At 39.7% G+C, this 17,989-nt stretch overlaps 2 protein-coding genes and 1 non-coding gene across 4 annotated transcripts in view; 1 reads left to right on the top strand and 2 right to left on the bottom strand.

Moving 5' to 3' along the window:
- Positions 1 to 366: 366 nt before the first annotated feature.
- Positions 367 to 3,988, bottom strand: rpl19 (ribosomal protein L19). The gene is made up of 6 exons (XM_023411021.2): positions 3,946 to 3,988; positions 3,447 to 3,553; positions 1,913 to 2,035; positions 1,552 to 1,672; positions 1,055 to 1,165; positions 367 to 564 (listed from the first exon to the last, which is right to left on the bottom strand). The coding sequence occupies exons 1-6, from the start codon at positions 3,948 to 3,950 to the stop codon at positions 441 to 443; spliced, it is 591 nt and encodes a 196-aa protein (XP_023266789.1). The 5' UTR covers positions 3,951 to 3,988; the 3' UTR covers positions 367 to 440.
- Positions 3,989 to 10,070: 6,082 nt separating this feature from the next.
- The window catches only part of cacnb1 (calcium channel, voltage-dependent, beta 1 subunit), a 32,420-nt gene continuing 24,501 nt past the window's right edge, over positions 10,071 to 17,989 (top strand). For both annotated transcript variants that reach the window (XM_023411010.2, XM_023411007.2), the window contains exons 1-2: positions 10,071 to 10,282; positions 16,256 to 16,342. In XM_023411010.2, the coding sequence (XP_023266778.1) occupies positions 10,193 to 10,282; positions 16,256 to 16,342 (177 nt within the window). In that variant the 5' untranslated portion in view covers positions 10,071 to 10,192. The remainder of the gene's footprint in view (positions 10,283 to 16,255; positions 16,343 to 17,989) is intronic.
- Positions 15,546 to 15,617, bottom strand: trnac-gca (transfer RNA cysteine (anticodon GCA)). The gene has a single exon. It is a non-coding gene; the product is annotated as a tRNA-Cys (tRNA).

Here is a 17,989-nt window from a genome sequence, read left to right as displayed (position 1 = left end):
ATGTGAAATATTTAATCAATACTGGTCTTCAAATGGCTTGATTATTAAGGACAACACTGTTCACACTTTCTGCATCTTTGACAATCAGTCCAGTGCGTTCAGCATTTTCCATTAACCTAGCAGCTATTAGCGCAGCTTAAATAATAACCATAAAAAAAAACACTGCATTCCTTTCACAAATAGTGAAAAAACAATTATTGTACAGCCAACTGGGGGATGTCAAACTAATGAAGAAAACATGAGGTTAATTAGGGAAAAGTGCCTAAAATGTATTAATATGTGGCCATTACTTTACTTGTGATCACTGCAGGTGTTAGCTGCTAATCAAATGTATTTATAATGAGAGAACAAAGCACAGGAGACCTATCAGCGTCTTTATGTACACTTTTATTGTCAGCACTTGACCGATGGCAGAGTCAGGCAGGATGGACAGAACCAGATTACTTTTTGGTCTCCTCCTCCTTGGACAAGGTCTTGATGATCTCCTCCTTTTTGGCCTGGAGACGCTCCTCTCTGCGCTTGCGGGCCTCCTTCGTCTTGGAGCGACGAGCCTCGGCCTGGTCACTGTAGGAGCGGAGGAGAGAAAGCTGTTCACATCCGTACACAGAATGTAGTCATATTTGTCAATTGTCTCCTGACTCTACAGTAACTTAAATTTAGATCATCTAATACACATTCAACACCGACTGACCTGACAGCTCTCAAAATAAATCTGATATGAACCAATTTTAAATGAATGTCTTACGATTGTTCTGTTAATCATGTTTTTAGTGGATCCAAAGCAATTCTAAACCCAATTCCCAATAAAACCTGACACTATCTGTTGTACAACACAACACTTGAAATGGTGGTGTGCCTTTGTAAAATCTATCCCTTCACCATCACACAATTTAGTGCAGAGCAGAATGAGAATCACCACTGGAGTAATACAACTGGGAATTTGAGCCTTAAAGCTTAAAATGTAGGTGTCTAATTCTGACACATAGTCACGGTGAACACAGATGTATATAAGTGCCTGAACAAAACAGGAAATTAAGTGTGGGTGTTGACTTACGCCAGGAGCTTCTTGCGGGCCTTGTCTGCCTTCAGCTTGTGAATGTGCTCCATAAGGATGCGCTTGTTCTTGAACACGTTACCCTTGGCCCTCAGGTAGAGGCTGTGGTACCTGAGGAAGAGCAGAGCGGGAAAGAGGTTATCATCAAATTATCAGAAGACACAAAGAGCTTGCAGTTCAAGAGACTGGTTGTTGTAAGTAGCTATAACACCAATGTTATTAGGAAGAGTCACTGAGCGCAATTCTACATCTGACAACACCTTTACCATGTGAAATAAGCACAGTGTCACAACTGGAGGTGAATGAAGTATTCCCATCACAATGTAGATTTGTGAGGCCTAAAATCCCTACCAGACTAGTAGGGACTAGACTAGTTTTAAAAAGCAATTAAAGATACTTTCAGCTCCACTGAAAAATTATCTTGTTAAATAAAATTGCATTTCTATAGACTGACATGATCAATACAAAGCAGCTACATCAATAAGTCATGAACCTACATGTGCCTGTCAATCTTCTTGGACTCCCTGTAGCGACGCAGCAGACGACGCAGGATCCTCATGCGGCGCATCCAGGTCAACTTCTCTGGCATACGGGCGTTGGCTGTACCCTTTCTCTTACCTGAGTAAAGGAATTAGGAATGTATGTCAGCTTTACTGTGCACACTGATCTCCATCATCCAGGTAGTAATCATTAGCAGCAATCACACCACTGGTTGGTTGGCTTCCTAAATTTATCAGCTTAAGTGGAATAATTTATAACTTGTTGCTGGTTTGCTTGTTCATGTGACCAACAATTTAAGTGCTGTTTGAAATACAACAAGTCTTACATACTACATTAGGTCAAATCCATTCAACTTACCGACACCCATGTGTCTTCCCTTGCGGCGTGCCAGTGTGTTCTTGCGGCAGCGGGCCCTGGAGTGGACCGTAACAGGCTTGCGAATGATAAGACCATCCTTCACCAGTTTACGGATCTGCTGGCCTGAACGCAGAGAGAAACAAGTGAGCTACGTGAATACCATCATATGATCATATCTAAAAGAACTTCCAAGATAAACACCAGCACTGTGAATGTGATTACCGAACAACTACAGCTATTCAACTACAATAGTCAAGTACGTTCATTGCATCAATTCACCGTAATGCTGCCATTAAGAGCAGGGCACAACAGCATATACTGTATGTCATAATATGACAATGACCATAGCTCCAGAGATCTTATGTCATGTTACAATGTAAGGTTTATATAGTGCTTTATATTACCAACTGTGCAATCATCTTCCCTTTCATCAATCTGAAGTATGTCACTTAACACAACTGTCATGGTAAAAGAACCACGGTCTTTTAAAACACAAACCTTGACATAAATAAGTGGAGTGAACTTCACTGAGCACCAGCAAATGCTTTCACTCTATTACATAACAAAGCATAAAGCACTTCGCTGTGTTTATAAATTAGACCAGTTGAAGTATCATAAGTTATTTTTCACCAAGTTAAATTTAAGACCTTTTTAATACTACATCTAATGCTATTTCATGCCCGTTTCACAATCATACCGCACAATCTACAATACAGTATGAGACTGTGAAGGAAAACCAACTGGGACATTACGGTTTGGAATTTTTTAATCACTGTTTCACATTGATGTCGATGCTTCCAGGCAGTATGCAGCAGTAACTCTTACAACTCTAGTGTTATAATGTTATGATTTATTAAACTGCCTTCTTGACTGAGATAAGTGCTGTAAAATTGACAGGTTTAATAACTAATGAAAACTGATTAATTAATTCATTAACCTCCTAGGACCTGGCGTCCACATATGTGGACCTCACATTTTGGGTTCTCTAGCCCACAATACTAACTTTTTCTAAACAAGGGCCTGGTGACCACATATGAGGATATTATACTGCCACTCAGTAATCGAAATTTAAAACTAATGTCCTCATATGTGGACATCATTTTTCTCAGGTCCCAATCAGCCTATATAGCAAAGAATAGAGCTCGGGTCTTAGGAGGTTAAAGATCTAAGAAAGACATTATCAAGTTGCATTATTATGGAAATTACGGTATCCAGCCCGTTTGGATGGTGCTGTACTACACTGAGGGAGTAGACCCTCAAGTATCAATAACTGATTTCTAGAACTTTGAAAAATATTGACCTGTTTAACTCCCATTCCTAAAAACTGTGCATTAGATGTGCATGCTACTAAACCTATTCAGGGGATTTGTTTCCATGTTTCAGTTTGTCACAAGTTTAAATGACTGTGGTGGAGCCAGTGAGCCTTTACACTGAGACAGACATGTAACTTAAGACTGTCGCATAAATGTCTCAGCTCATGTTTAAAATGATACACTGATTATCAAACTTTGAGACGACTTGTTGCTCCACTTACGGGAGTTGGCGTTGGCGATCTCATTGGTCTCGTTAGGATCCAGCCAGACCTTCTTCTTGCCGCAGCGCAGGACGCTGGAGGCCAGCCTCTTCTGGAGCCTGAGCATGCTGCAGGACGCACAGACAACAGAGACACATTACTACGATTACACTGTCAACCTCTGCCTCCAGAGGAGTATCGGGCTCCATGTCACACATCTGGTGCGTTTTATAGTGGATTCAAAGTGTTGTTACACAGGACCAGTAACTAAGAGGCTGTTAGCCACACAGCTAACATTTAGCTAGCTGCCAGCCGGGTTCTCAATATGGCCTCTCCGTCTGCTACATCGTGTTACACTGAGACACATAAAAATGTGGGATTTTGATTGTGTAAAGAGGTATAACGTTATGTATCAATGATGAATAAAGTCAACTTTGTTTCTAAAGTGATATGAGCTTAACAGATGTGCATTTTGATAGCTAAATAATGACTTTTATTGTGCCATCGACAGTGGTCCTACCTCATGGCTGCTACCTCAATAGGAAAAGGAAGGCTTGCGGGACGAACTGGGAGCTACCATTACAGAGGAGAGTCCATCTTTGAGCACGAAACATCTCGCTCTTCGCCCAGACATTATTAATGCCTTTAACAGACTGCAGCGCTAGTATTTTCCTTTAGTCAAAGCCCAACGTGGTGGAAAATGAACAGAAACAAATGAAATCTGGGGTTTATTTTAAAACTTTAAAACTCTGAGCCCCCTTTGTAAAATTATGGTACTGACCAATGTTGTTGCAATGCATTATGGGTGACGTAGTACTTGGGTGCTTTCTGCTGTTGTAACACATGGAGGCGGTGTTGAGCCCTGAAACGCCACTAAAACCATACCATACCATATTTTATTTTATTTTATTTTAATATCAGGCATTCATATATTGTTGATGTAAGCTTAAAATAATAAAATGAACTGATTAACTTTTACAGTTTTTATAGGTAACTCTTGACAAACAAAAAAATTAATTAATTAATTAAAATGCCATAGAGCAAAAAAGTCCTATAAATCTCACGAAATTATAATAATAGAGGATTCTTATTCTCATTACATCATTATTCTTCTTATTATGAAAGGGTTCTTTGTGGCCTTATGAAATATAGTTCTTAGTAGCCTAGTGACATATAGTTGTCATTTTGCCATTATGCTTGAAAAATATTGGATGCAGGTTCTATATTTTGCTTCAGTGCAAACAACAGAAATTGACAATAAATTACTTCAGCTAATTTCCTGCAATGCCAAAAGTGGGCTGCTTGTCATTCAATGTATGTTTTCATCTATGCTGTGGTAAAGACCTTTAAAGTATTATTAGGCACTATTATTAGAAAAGCTGAGCTGTTGTCTCTAACAACACACAAAGAGAAGGTATGTGTTCCTCAAATATTTCACAAACCCAAAGTATCTTGACAGAGTCTGAACTCTTAAGTGATGCACTGTGAAATTCACCGTTAAAGATGTGAAAGACACCTTAAACAATCAACAGTATAACAATGTACAGTAACAAGTCTAGACCCAAGTTAACAATAACATTTGACTATGGAGAACATATTAAGAGATTAGGGAAGTGCACTTTTAGCCTTTGGAGGGGCTTCTATTAAAACAATAACTGACAGCAGTGAGCGTTTTAGTAAATGGTCACTTGTGAAAACATTTGTAAAAAAAAAAGGAAAAGCCAACTGGTACATTACCATCTGACTGACCATTTCATTGTTGCATCCTCGACTCTCCGGGAGCAGCACATCTCCATGGCAACGCTGTACGCTCACAGTGTGGGTGCATGAGTAGCACTTGTGTGACTTCTTCACCTCAGATAACCCAGAATACCAAACAAAATCATCTTCAAGCAAAGTATGACCCAAAGTACCAGATCATCTGCTGGTACAACTTCAAAAGACACTTCTTTCCTCTCTGCCAAAGAAAGTGCTGTGCTGTAGGAGAACAACCATCTTTAAATCCTCAAGAAATTGGACTGTTGCTGGGCTGTAACTGTCCTTGACTATAGTTTTCTTACCTTATACTTTTATTTCACACATTGAATCTACTACAAACCTTACTCATGATGTCATGTTTCGTGTCAATGTGGTTTTGAATATTTGGAATATTATGCTTTTAAGGATGATAAACCTGGTTATTTATATGCATACACATCCAGGTTTCATATTATTTGTTTGTCCTCTCAATGTCTCAGCTTCTCATTTCTGTACCAACAGAGAATGATCAGAAACCTGGATAAGGTGTTTACATGCTCAACACATAACTGGGATACTCTAAAAATCGGATCACAACCAGTATACTACTGCACATGGAAACACAGTCAATATAATGGAGTGTTCTCTTAGACAAATAGATACAAACAAAATTACAGTTTGAAGTTTTTGCTGTGCATGAGAAAAAAAATTCTTGACTCAACAGAATTTGAACAGGAGACATTAAATTGCAATGCAACCACTGATTGGCACTATCAGGACATATAGCCCAAAACCAACTATATCGATTTTGGTTGAATCTAGTAACTTAACAACTAATGTGCAGTGGGGTGTTGTTGAACTGTGGCTGCATAAAGCCCTAATATTTCTTTCTCTAATTTCTGCTGAATCCATCGTAGATACTAGAATAGCGAGAACTTGTGCCAAGATCCATTTAGTACTTGACACTTCCACATCTTTACATTCTCAAAATCAGTCCTTGTAACGCACTGATATTAATTTGTTACTGTGTTAGTGTGTTAATGAATAATATACTTCAATAAAATACCTTCTAAATGTTGGACACATGCTATAGTGCATGGGGTGAAATTAACAGACTGATGTTTTACTGGAATATTTAATTGGTAAAAAGGCATTTATTTCCTTGGACTCGGGTTAAATGGTATCACAGTCACCAAACGCAGCACTAAGCCTGAGCCTCCGCTTGCCATCACTTACTTTGAGTCATCGGTGAAGCTGAACCTCAACTGAAAAGCAGGATGACATACTGTGCAGGTCAGAAGGATACAGTAATCTCATTTGCAGGGTCCTTTAATGCTGAATTCATTATGATGTTCCTGTACTTCTGTCCTTCTCAAAAGGATGTTGTGAACAAGGTTCATCATTCAGAAAGTAATTAACAAGTCATGCCCTTCTACGAGAGAAAAAATACAGCAGTTAGAAATCAAACAGCCAAAATACACAATACTAAATGAATGAAAAATGTATTTAAGCATACTGATTATAAAGTACTGACCCTTGTACTTGAGTATATTCTACTGTTGCATTCACTGCATGTATAGTTGCAACAAAGAGTATCAGCTAAATACAAAAGATCTTAATGTAAACTGAAGGTAGCTGCTGTTGACTCAGTGCCCATCCACTCAGTTACCTTGGGCAACAGCACAGAGCTGAAAAACAAGCAAGTGATCCAGCTAAGAACAACCTGAAACTCTGTTCTCTAGCTGCACATTATGTTTTTCTTGGAGGAACATGTCGACCAGCTGCTGCAGTAAAGTCGCAGGGACTCCTTCCAGACACAGCTATCATCATTTTGAAAGTACACCATGATTCTCTTTTTTTAAAAAGAGTATACCCAGCAAGGTTTCCTCCCACCCAGCTCACCGGAAGTATGAGCTACAGTCACAGATGATGATCTTGTGGGTGTTCAATCCAATGCCATCAGCTCTGATCGGTTCACGTCACACAGATTTCCCTCCAGAAGGAATTCGTCACAGGCTCACATGCAGGCGTGGAGATCAGTTTCCTCTCTGGGTGATTTCTATGAGAGGTGGAGGTGGATGAATCAGCCCCATGTTTATTCAGGTTCATTTAATCAATTGATATGATATCATCTGTGCCATGTGACCTAAGTATTTATCTTTCTGGCAGACATGTTTTAACAGTTGTCTTCATCTAAGAGTCATACACTCAAACCTGTTCACGGCAGTCTTGGGGATAATACACATCAGCGCATCTAAAATTAGATCATTCACTGCTACACTGAGAATAAACATGTATAGTTATTAATATAGAGGCCATATCTGCATTGTTGTTTATTTACAATTTAAGAATTATATTTGAAGATGAAGTATATTGTCTTTCAGAGGATCATGACACAGAGATATGCTTTGCAATGTTTGGTTTCTTTCAGTTCATTGTTTTCGTACTTCCTGAACTTCACTGTTTGGTTCACTCTCACCGCTCTCATTCCTTCGCTTTCGACCGCAGCGAGTCCACGCGAATTCGCACGGGCTGCACGAATTGAGACAAGAGAAAAAGGTAAAGCAACTGGAGTTAAATGATAGAAAGAACTGGAGTTTCTGGTGAGTTTTGAGTTCAGTCAGAGGCTGAGCTGAGCGTAAAAAGCAGACAAACTCCAACAGAAATGGTCAGCATGGCCGCTGCTGAGGCGAATGGTTTAGGGTCAAGTGCGCGACTGACGAGAAGCTACAATTCGCTTCGGTTCCTGCCTGACGTCACCTCAGCACGTTAGCCGCTAGCTAGCTGAAGAAAGCTATACAGCATGCAGCTGAAGAGCCACATATTTTTATCAGCCGGTGTTGCAGAGCAAAGCCAAGCTAAAAGGCGAGTAAATATTAGAATTACATTCATCAGGGGACTAAAAATATAACTCCAAAATGAATGCTAGTGTTGCTCCATGCTTGCTGGACTTGTAGCCTGAACATTGTTTGCTAACACAGCCACCGGTGCTAATATGCTAATGTTGTGTTTAGCACTTGTTCCACTGCTCACAGGTGGCCAAAACCCATTTTAAAACAACTTTGATTTAGCCATTGCCTTTCAACAAATTTGAGAGTGATAGAAGGATGTAGTTGTGTTGTGTAGTTGTGTTTTTTTAATATCATGAGGCTACCATTTTCTTTTTAATCTGCATTCTCTGACTTTTTGGACATCATCACAAACCTTCGCAACTTTCACAAATATTTAATATTCTTAGGTTTTTATTTGCTGTAAGTTGACAGAACCACAGTTTTCACTCATCTAACTTTTATTGCAAGTGATGTTTTTTATAGTAATATCAAAGTTTTGAGCACGAGACAAATATTTACTTATTTTTTAATAAGCTGTAAGTGGACAGAGCCATGTTGATGTAATGTGATTGTAATCTTAATGGGTAACATTTCTTTTGGCTGTGTTTATCCACCAAGGGGATGCTACAAAACTGACATTAGTTCATCAAGCAACCCCAAACTGTAAATATCTATAATTTCTGGTATGTTTCAGGCCCTCTTAAAGCTCTAGGGCTTTTAAAGCATCCATTCCCATGTGTCTGAACACAGGATCGGTTATCAGGGTCCCTCGAGTTGACAGGGCTTTGGTGTTTTTGCTCAAGGCCGATTCTTCAAAACATAGGGAGTTCAGATCCTGAGACCCCCTGCTGCTACAACAAACTAACTGTGAAACTGAACTGTTCTCACCCCCATTACAGCCCTCCAGGATCTTTGGTTTTAGGATCCGGATGTGGGGACCAGTGGCTTGGCCTTACAGTCTGTCTGTACACACAGCCACCATCACGGCGGCTCTGTTGTTCCCTCATCAATCGATAAGTGAAGGTGGGGTCTGTTCAGTGGGGCGTGGACCACGGCTCCCAGCTGGAGTCTGTTGAGCGCACACAGGAGAGAGAAACGGCATCAAGTGTGAGAGAAAAAGACATAATTATACCGGTAGTTAGCGGATACTGCTGTCAAAATAAAAGCATGTCTGCTGGAAGACTACCTCAGTTTTGACGTGACCTACTGCGAGGACTAATAGTTCTATAATCGTTACATTTACCTGTAGCCCAGTAGTCGCACAATAATAACTTAATTAATAGTAGGGCTGCACAATTAATCGAAAATCGCATTGGCGTAGTGCAATATCCAAATCACAGGAGCTGCAAAAAAGAAAATTGCGGGAGCTGCAATTCTTTTGATAAAGGTGAAATATGTCACAACATGTTGTGAATTGTTAGCCCCATAAGCGCCGTAGTGCTACAGAGATGACCCCGGCCTACAAATCATATCCATTATCATCATTTATATTCAATCATATATTGTCCAGACGTAAGGGAACATGTTTGTATGTTTGTTCTTAAAAAAGCCAGCAAAAATCACATCATTTTCAGTTTTATTTTCAGTGAAAATGAAGTGCAAAAATTACTATTCCAACTGAAATCGCAACGTCTTGAAATATAATCGCAATATTTTTTTTTTGCACATCGTGCAGCCCAACATAATAATATAGGCAATATAGCCTACTAAACTTATAAATAAGAAAGGTCTTGACATTTTTTTTGGAAGTAGGTTGGACAAATGTGTTTCAATGAGTATAGTGACATGAGACATGGATGTGTCAGCTTAAGTGGTTATCATTCAATGCATATGATTTATTTTATAGATTTAAGAAAGGAAAAGAACAATATTAGAAATCAAAAAATTCATTATTACTTCTTCAACACGGTGTCAAATGAATAACAGCCTCCTAGTTGCTACCCCATTTTGTTTACCTTTTCAAAGCATTTTATTTTGAAAGCAGTAGTTGCGTCAATCCGTTGACTTGACTCTAGTGTAAAAGCCTGGTGCGCCAGTGTGTGTAACGCTATAGGCTGGAGGGAGGCAGCTGTTGCCATTATATTACCAGCCAGCTCAGATACATCAGCGACTTCACCCTCCCTGGACAGAAAAAAAATGAGTCTTTCGACACCATCATAAACACACGAAACTGAAAATAGATTTTAAAAAGTTAAATCAATGGTACAGAAAAGTAGTATGTCCAGGACGCCTTCGACCTCAACCCAGGAGATCCAAATGGACATGTTCGACCATCATCCACACACACAGGTAAGCAACTGAAAAGCAGAAATATTATGACAGAAAACTGAAAGTACTCTGCGCTGACTGTTACATTTATACGAGGAAGGCTTTTTGATAACGGTGAAGCCGTTTCACTTCTGGAGATTAACAGGTTGTTCGGCAATTAAGTCTCTAGTTTTCCTTCGGCAGTCTAAAACGCTAATATACGGTGCACTGATTTAAGCCTGAATTATCAACATGTAATTCAGGATTTTAAAAGGAGGCAAAAATTGGTGATAGGTTATAGTTTCCCCTGCTTGGGATTCAGATGTATTATTTGTATTATTTGTATTATTTCATCCTTGGCCCGTGTCTAGCATGTAATTGTGTTGGTTTTAGTAAGTCGGCTGTGTGTAACCATATGTGAGGATATGATGTAACGCTCGTTTTTATGCTTTCTGCTCATTGGGTCTTTATGAAAACCCCGCCTTTGTTTAATCAAACAGTCATTAAGCTCAGCTGGAGAAGAGTTGAATTTGAGTTTTATTTGAATTGGCATGAATCAAAAAAACAGAGGTGAAATCTCAAGTTTTCAAACCTGATGAGAACAGTAATATAAAGTAGTTCATTTGGGTTTTGGCGGCTGGTGTTTTAAGTTTAAGTGCATCTGACATTAAATCTGTTTTTCAGTCCAAAGAAAACTTAAAAATTCAACTTGCTGAATTGATGTTTCCTTTATTTATAATTTCATCTCTCAACTTTCGATGGTGTCACTCTTTTTACAGCCACAAATAGACTGTGGCTTTTAGGATGTGACATGATGTTGTGGGCATGTTTAGTCATAACAGTTTAAATGGATGAAAAAAAACATGATGAGAATATCTAGAACAAACACACCCACGCTGAGCTCAGTCATTGTCTCTGGAGAAGGAAAAAAAAAAACACCTCACCACAGACAACCAGTGCTTTAAACCATGCCAAGTCCTGCTCTCTCCTCTTTACTCCCACTCCTCCCTGCTCTCTCTCATCTCTCTCTTCCCCCCCCAGCTCTCCTGATTCCTTCTCCATCCACCTTGAATGTCCCACTATCTTCATCCTGCTCTCGCCATCTCACCCCATCCTGTCTGTTTTTAGAAATCAGATCTTTATCTGCTGCAAGACTGTGGTGAGAAACAGATGGACCCCCTCCTTGTGCCAGGCAACAGGAATTGGTGTGTGTGTGTGTGGCACCTCTGATCAGTTAGATATAAAGTTCATGCAGACCTGGAGCGGGTCTTGCTGGTATTTGCATTTATAACTCTGCTGTGGAGAGACAAGCAGGAAACCGCATTTCTAATATCCTGAAGGAGGCGGTTGGAGTTTTCTACCCAGCACCGCACCACAGAAGAAGAAATGAACTGTGGGCTGAGAACTGATCCAGATTCAGCGCCTGGGGGTCACTTAGATTAAAGATCGTGTCTGTTGATCGGCATCAGGTTGCAGACCAGTGTGCATCTCTGTGAGCACAATATGGGACATGTACTGTGGTGTATCTTTCAAAGGCGTGATATTGTGCCCCCCATCACCCCCCATGCCTCTTTCCTCCCAGTTTAAACCCCCTTGCTCACACATAACACCCTCTTTAATTCTAATCTTAATCTAGGAGGATGTTTACCAACAGGAAGCCTCCCCACCCTACTTCCTCTGGCATTTCCCTGCCCTTTGCTGACGGGAACTCACCCCATCATGGCACTGATCATAGAGACCCCCCTAAACACACACACACCCACCGGCACCCACACACAATATATTAAATTTAGTTTTGAACTTGAAACAGATAATGTATGACAACATCTATTTTCCTCTGCCGCCATCACCAGCAAATTCTTGAAGAAAATGACATTCTCATTTTAGTAGCCCAGTCCTCATCTCTATCTGTTATTCTAACATTTTATTTACCAGCTTAATTGCTGAGATATCTGGAAGCAGAGCAACATCTCCAGCAGGGAAAGCATCGTGACCAGACAGATTACCTAACAGGTTGTAAGCACATGCACAGCATAATCATGTTATCTAAATGGTTTATTTGCAAATGAAAAACAGAGGCGAACAACAACTGTGGCTTAAAATGTCCGTTGTCAAGTTTCAGGTTTTGCAGACGTCTTCCTGGTGCAACTTTGACTTCACTTAACATGTGTGTGTAACTGGGGTGTGTTCATCTTTGTTTTCGCTCACACATTATATAGGTGAACTGTAGATTTGTTTACAACCTTTTGGATTTTCTGATCATGTTGCTCCCTGACATCTTAAGATGGTGAGTGAGTCACCGTTTATAGTAAACCTGGTACCTACTGTATCTGGATATGGCTAAACCTGTTAATGCAGGTGTAAATACAGCAGAACAGATTGTGATCTGATTGGCCTGTCCACATTATGCAGGTGGTCTTGTTCACATGTGATCAAATTTCAGTTATATTGCAGTCACACACGCTACATTCTTAAAGGATACGTTAATTTTCAAGTGAAACAGTTCTTGCTTGCTGCAATCATGAGAGATCCAAATACACTCTAATATAAAAATGAGGGATGAAATCCACAACCTTTGTTGGTGCAAAAATCTATTCAGAAGTTTATCTGAGGCTTATGAGGCTGCAGCATTCTCAGTTAGTCAAATCGGGTGTATATCCTCCAAAGTTATGGTCATTTTAGAACAACATTCCCTCTTTGTGTTTCACTGTTGAGCTGAAATGGAAGGATATTAATATGCAGGACATTTTGTACTAAAAACGCTGTATTCTTCAGGAGATATCAACTTGATTTGTCTAACTCAGGCTGCTAAAGCCATATTATAGCTTCAGATTAAAATTTAAATTCATTTTTACTCAGAACAAGGACTGTGAATTGAAAGCACCCCAGGCAGGCATCTCTTAAAGATCAGTATGAGCAGCAGAAGCTAACTACACTATTGTTTTAAAAACAGACTTGAAAAATTGTGAAGAGGAAAATACATCCAACAAGTTGATGGGTTACCGAAATCTACCTCTTCCTGCTATCCTACACAAACCTTAAAAAAAACACAATCGCATTGCTGTCATTGATTTGTCATTATTAGCCAAAGCCAGTGATTCGATGTCATTATTTGGATAGTATATCCTGTATATGTAGGCTAAAATGTTACCATAAACCATAAAAATGTGAGCAAAAAGAGTTTTTTCTTTAACATGATTCAAATCTCTAATGTATGACATCATGTCTCTGTGTAGTCATCATATTTTTACTGGTCCACACTGCAATTTCTAAAAAGTCATGATTCTTGGACTATTTAAGTTGCTGTAGGTGGAGAGACTTGTCAACATATCATCCTGTATTTTTCAGTGTATAAGTTGCATTTAAGCCCCAAGCACAGTTGCTGATCTACATCTTTTCTCATGTTATCACCTCAACTTCAACATTAAAAGCCAGTAACTGTACTTCAGTAGTGCAGTAATTTTGTGGCTTTGCTGGGTGCATATCAGCTACTTTGCTGTCGAACATCCTGCTGTGTTTTCATCCAGCAGCAATAAATCGAGTGTAGCACAAAAGGCTAGGTAGATACATTGTTTTGTGAGAGGAGTCTGTTACAGATTTGGTTTTCTTTTTTCTGTTCACTCTGAAAACCTCCCGGCCACAGTATTTTTCTGTTCACAGCATTCAGCGCTGGTGTTACAGGTCATGTTTGTTTAAAGGCAGGCAGGACAGCGTCATTCATCCGAGGGCCTTGGTCTGAACTGTTGTACATGATGTGACAGTGATAACAAGATACTCAGTCCAGAAGGGATTACTGTTGGCAGGTAGTTAACCTGTATCTGGATCTCTTCCACTGACCCAGGAACAGCCTTTAGATATTCAGACATGTAAGGTTTGAAGCAGCAGACTGGTTATGTTCAGTGTTTACATACTGTAGGTGTACGTGTGCACAGGTTAAGGGATCTTTGCTGTAAACCAGTACAGTTGTGGGTAATCGGTTCTCACAGTGTGTATTCAAAGTACAGTTCAGAGGGATAATGTTGGCCGAACTGAAAGTGAATATAATAGATGTAAGGACAGTATTTCTTACCTTGCAGGCATCCATCGATTCCTCTCCATGTCAGTATTAGGGCTGGATATCGTTTGAACATTACCAGTGGCAGTTTCAGATAACAACCATGTTATCATTTTAAGTTGCTTATAAATACTAAATAGGGCATGTTAAAGTGTAGATTTACAAAAAGCAAAGTTAGATCAGAAAATGTCTTTCCAAACAATTAGTAAACAAGACAAGAAAACGAGATTTGAAATTAGACAGTTCTTCATACTCAGTGTTAAGGACACGTTTCATTTGGTGCTCCTAAAGTCTTGGGTTTGGATAACCAATCCAAGTCAGTATGATATGAAAATTATGTGCAGACTTGAAATGACTTTAAGAAATCCATCATATTGAACATACATGGTTCTCTTTTTGGCTAGATTATAGTAACTTGTCAGTGCACAGTAATCAATATGGTAGAATGTCAAGTTTGGTGTATTCTTGTGTGAATGGAAGGAAAGTTTGGATATGTAAGATTTAAGAACCAGTACAAGTACAAGCCACTGGAAGTTACTGACAAATTAAACCTATAGAAGACAGTGGGATAATGTTAATATAGTAGTTTTTTTTGTTGTTGTTATTAAAAGGACTGCTGGATCTTTTCAAATCAAACAGGACTTTTAACTGTATTACCCGGTGATTATACAGTATGTAGCTTTGACAGAAATTGAAGAGACATAATGTTCACTGTGTCAGAGGAGCTATCTAAAGCTAGATTTATGTCAGAGTTGATTTGAAGACTGTGATAAAATTAAAAGAATATCAAAGCTGAAATGATTAATCGACAGTTAATTGTCTTATTGGCTTATTGAATACTCATTTAATTCATTCATCAAAAAAACATACATATTTTTTGCTTCCTGTCTCTTTTTTTCTGCCACCTTTCCACATTTCTTCTCTTTTTTTTGGTTTATTTTACTGTACATTGAAAATCTTTGGGTTTTTGGTCTGCTGGCTGGACCCAGCAAAAAATAAAAAATATCAACTTGCACTCTGGGAAGCTGTTATGGGCATCTTCTGACATTTTATTAACTAAATGATTAATCAGTCAATCAAAATAATTGAAAGGAAACATGTATCTAAAATACTATGTCTTATGAATATGGCAAGCAGTCATATAAAGAACAGGCGAGATGTAGTAAACAAGATAAAAGATGGAAAAGCACGTGTTCAGTCTTATTACATTTGCTGCTTCCTCTGCGGGAACATGAGATGTGACAGAAAACCAGGGGGCATCCGGATTTGAACCGGAGACCTCTTGATCTGCAGTCAAATGCTCTACCACTGAGCTATACCCCCTGAAGCAAGTCTAGTTCAGTCGTATGAATACACAGGTACACAAAGTATTCATTGTGTCCTGTAAATGTGGTGACATGTACATATTCTGTATGTTACACTGTTGTGTTTGTTCTCAGCCTTATTCCAACCAGCTGTTCTCTCTTCTTTACACACTGGAGGAACAACACAGCCTCCTGATTGCCAACAAATGTGATTAGTCGGCATTGCGTAACCATGGCGATGTGGGCAGAGTGGGCTCATAATGCAATGTGTGGCCTCTGCCCAACCCGGATAGGCCATTTGCCAGGGGTCTGCCAATCAGATTACAAGGTCCCAGTTTGCATCAGAACATGAAAAATGACAAGTAATGAGGACTGTTCATGGACACACTAGACACAGTTTCTCTGGTCGACTTCCTCTGCGGTCTGGGACTCATGCTGCTTTATCTCTGGCTCTATCTGACTGCCTGATCATATTCAGCAGCTTTTAACAAATGCTGTGTCAAATGTTAATGGCTATCATGCGCTCCAGAAACAACTTGTTCTTAGAATGATGTCAGGTTAAGTTATTATGGAGCAGCACAATTAAACTTTTTGTGTTTTCTCTCTTCCTTCCTTCCAAATCCTCCTCCGCCCTGCTCTCCAACCTCGTGGTTTCAGGGAAAGTACGCCAAGAGGAAGAGCCGGTTCAAGCGCTCAGATGGAAGCACGTCCTCTGACACCACCTCCAACAGCTTTGTCCGACAGGTAACATTTCAAACTTAATCCTCCCCTCAGACTGCTAATCCGGCGCTAGACTCAGCCTCAACTTTCCTCTCATCTTATTTAATGAAGAGTCATGTGAAAGTTTAATGGAGTCAATGTGAGAACTAATAATGTTGAGAGTTCGGTGGCTCCATCCTATCTTCCATCTTCCTGTCTTGCAGCCATTAAATGATTGTTTTTGACTTTTTTTTCATTTCCAACTTTTACAATTTACATAAATTAAGTAAAAAATTATTTGCAGTAGAATTTGATTGACATAAATGTAATTGCCAATGATTTAGATTTTTTTTATGTCAGTTAAGCGATTGTTTTTGTGAGTCATTAATCAAGCAAAACTACCAAACAATCTGTATTTTCAGCTTCTCAAACTGTGAGGAGTTAATGGCTTTCTCTGTTACATATCATTGAAAAAAGTGTAATTTAAATGATTATTCAGTATATATGATGTCAGTATATAAAATATGATGAGCATCATATACTGGAACAATTTCCCCAAAATGGTCTGAAATTCTTATTTGTTTAATTTCAAATCACATTTGTTTAAGTTATATTTCGATCCTTGAATATTTCCTTATTTCTGAATAATGGAAATTACCTCCATTGGATCTTAAATGTCCAAATTTTTTTCCACTGTGACACCTAAAAACGAAAACCCTTTATTTTATCTTCTTTAAACACAGTTTCCTTCTCTCTTTGCCTACGTGTGTGACGGCAGCACACAGACTGCACTGTATCTCACACTGAAATGGCTCTGATAACATCACCGGTAACGGCAGTAAAACCCTTGTGTCTACAGCTACACACTGCTTTATTGTCACAGAGGTGGAGCGGAGAGACATCAGCAGACATTCCTCCAGGGCTCTGATGGTGATTATCAGTCCCCAGGTGTTAGACTCACCCCCACACTCCTCCCCTCTGACCCTGACCCCACCCTGCTCTGCAGATATACATGCATTGATTGGCTCTGTCAGAAAGAGCTGGTAAAACCTGTCAGTCTTCCAGCAGCAGAGATTCATATTCTTGTTTAGGTTGGGTCAAGATGGCTCTCTTCCTCAGACAAGAACATCTCCACTCCTCAGGGAGTTTAGGGGGCCGGGTTTAAGGCCTCACACGCCTGCGACCCGCTGAGCAGTCCTGGTCTGGACATGACATTTCTCAAAGCCACACTGTGTCGCAGCTAAATGAGTTCCCCTTTTCCATCTGACCTCTTCATTTGCGAGAGGAAATGATTTGCCCCGTGCTGGATGACATTTACCTGTTCAGTGTTGGTGTTGCTTTAGAAAAAAAAAGAAGAAAAAAAAATATTCCCATCGCTGTAGGTGAACACAGGGAGCTGAACTCTCCTGTGGTTTCTAAAGGTTAGCTGCCTCCTCGCCTGCTCACCTCACCCTTCCCATTGCCTTGTCCTTCATTAACTCTGCGACTCGGCGTGGTGGAGGACCACATGCACCGGGGCCTGCATGTTAGGCAGGATTCGTAGGCACTCGCACTCTGAAGAACTCATTACTCATAGTACGGATTATTGAGGACTTCCTGAGATAAATATCCTCCCCAGTCTCATGCGATTGCACAGAATGTCACTCATTAAGGAAGGCAGTGATAGGAGGAGGGATTTTAAACTGCACATAA

This window comes from Seriola lalandi, unplaced genomic scaffold (genome assembly GCF_002814215.2).
Source record: "Seriola lalandi dorsalis isolate HSWRI2012SDOR001 ecotype SW California unplaced genomic scaffold, Sedor1 jcf7180002054443, whole genome shotgun sequence".
NCBI lineage: Eukaryota > Metazoa > Chordata > Actinopteri > Carangiformes > Carangidae > Seriola > Seriola lalandi.
The sequence above is the reverse complement of the archived record's forward strand: the minus strand, read 5'-3'. Positions and strand labels throughout refer to the sequence as shown.

Excerpts from the sequence above, each read along its gene's own strand:
- rpl19 (XM_023411021.2), bottom strand. Across the intron at positions 1,673-1,912 it reads GGGAAGACACATGGGTGTCG|GTAAGAGAAAGGGTACAGCC; the intron begins GTAAGTTGAATG and ends TCCTTTACTCAG. Across the intron at positions 565-1,054 it reads GCCCGCAAGAAGCTCCTGGC|TGACCAGGCCGAGGCTCGTC; the intron begins GTAAGTCAACAC and ends CCGCTCCTACAG.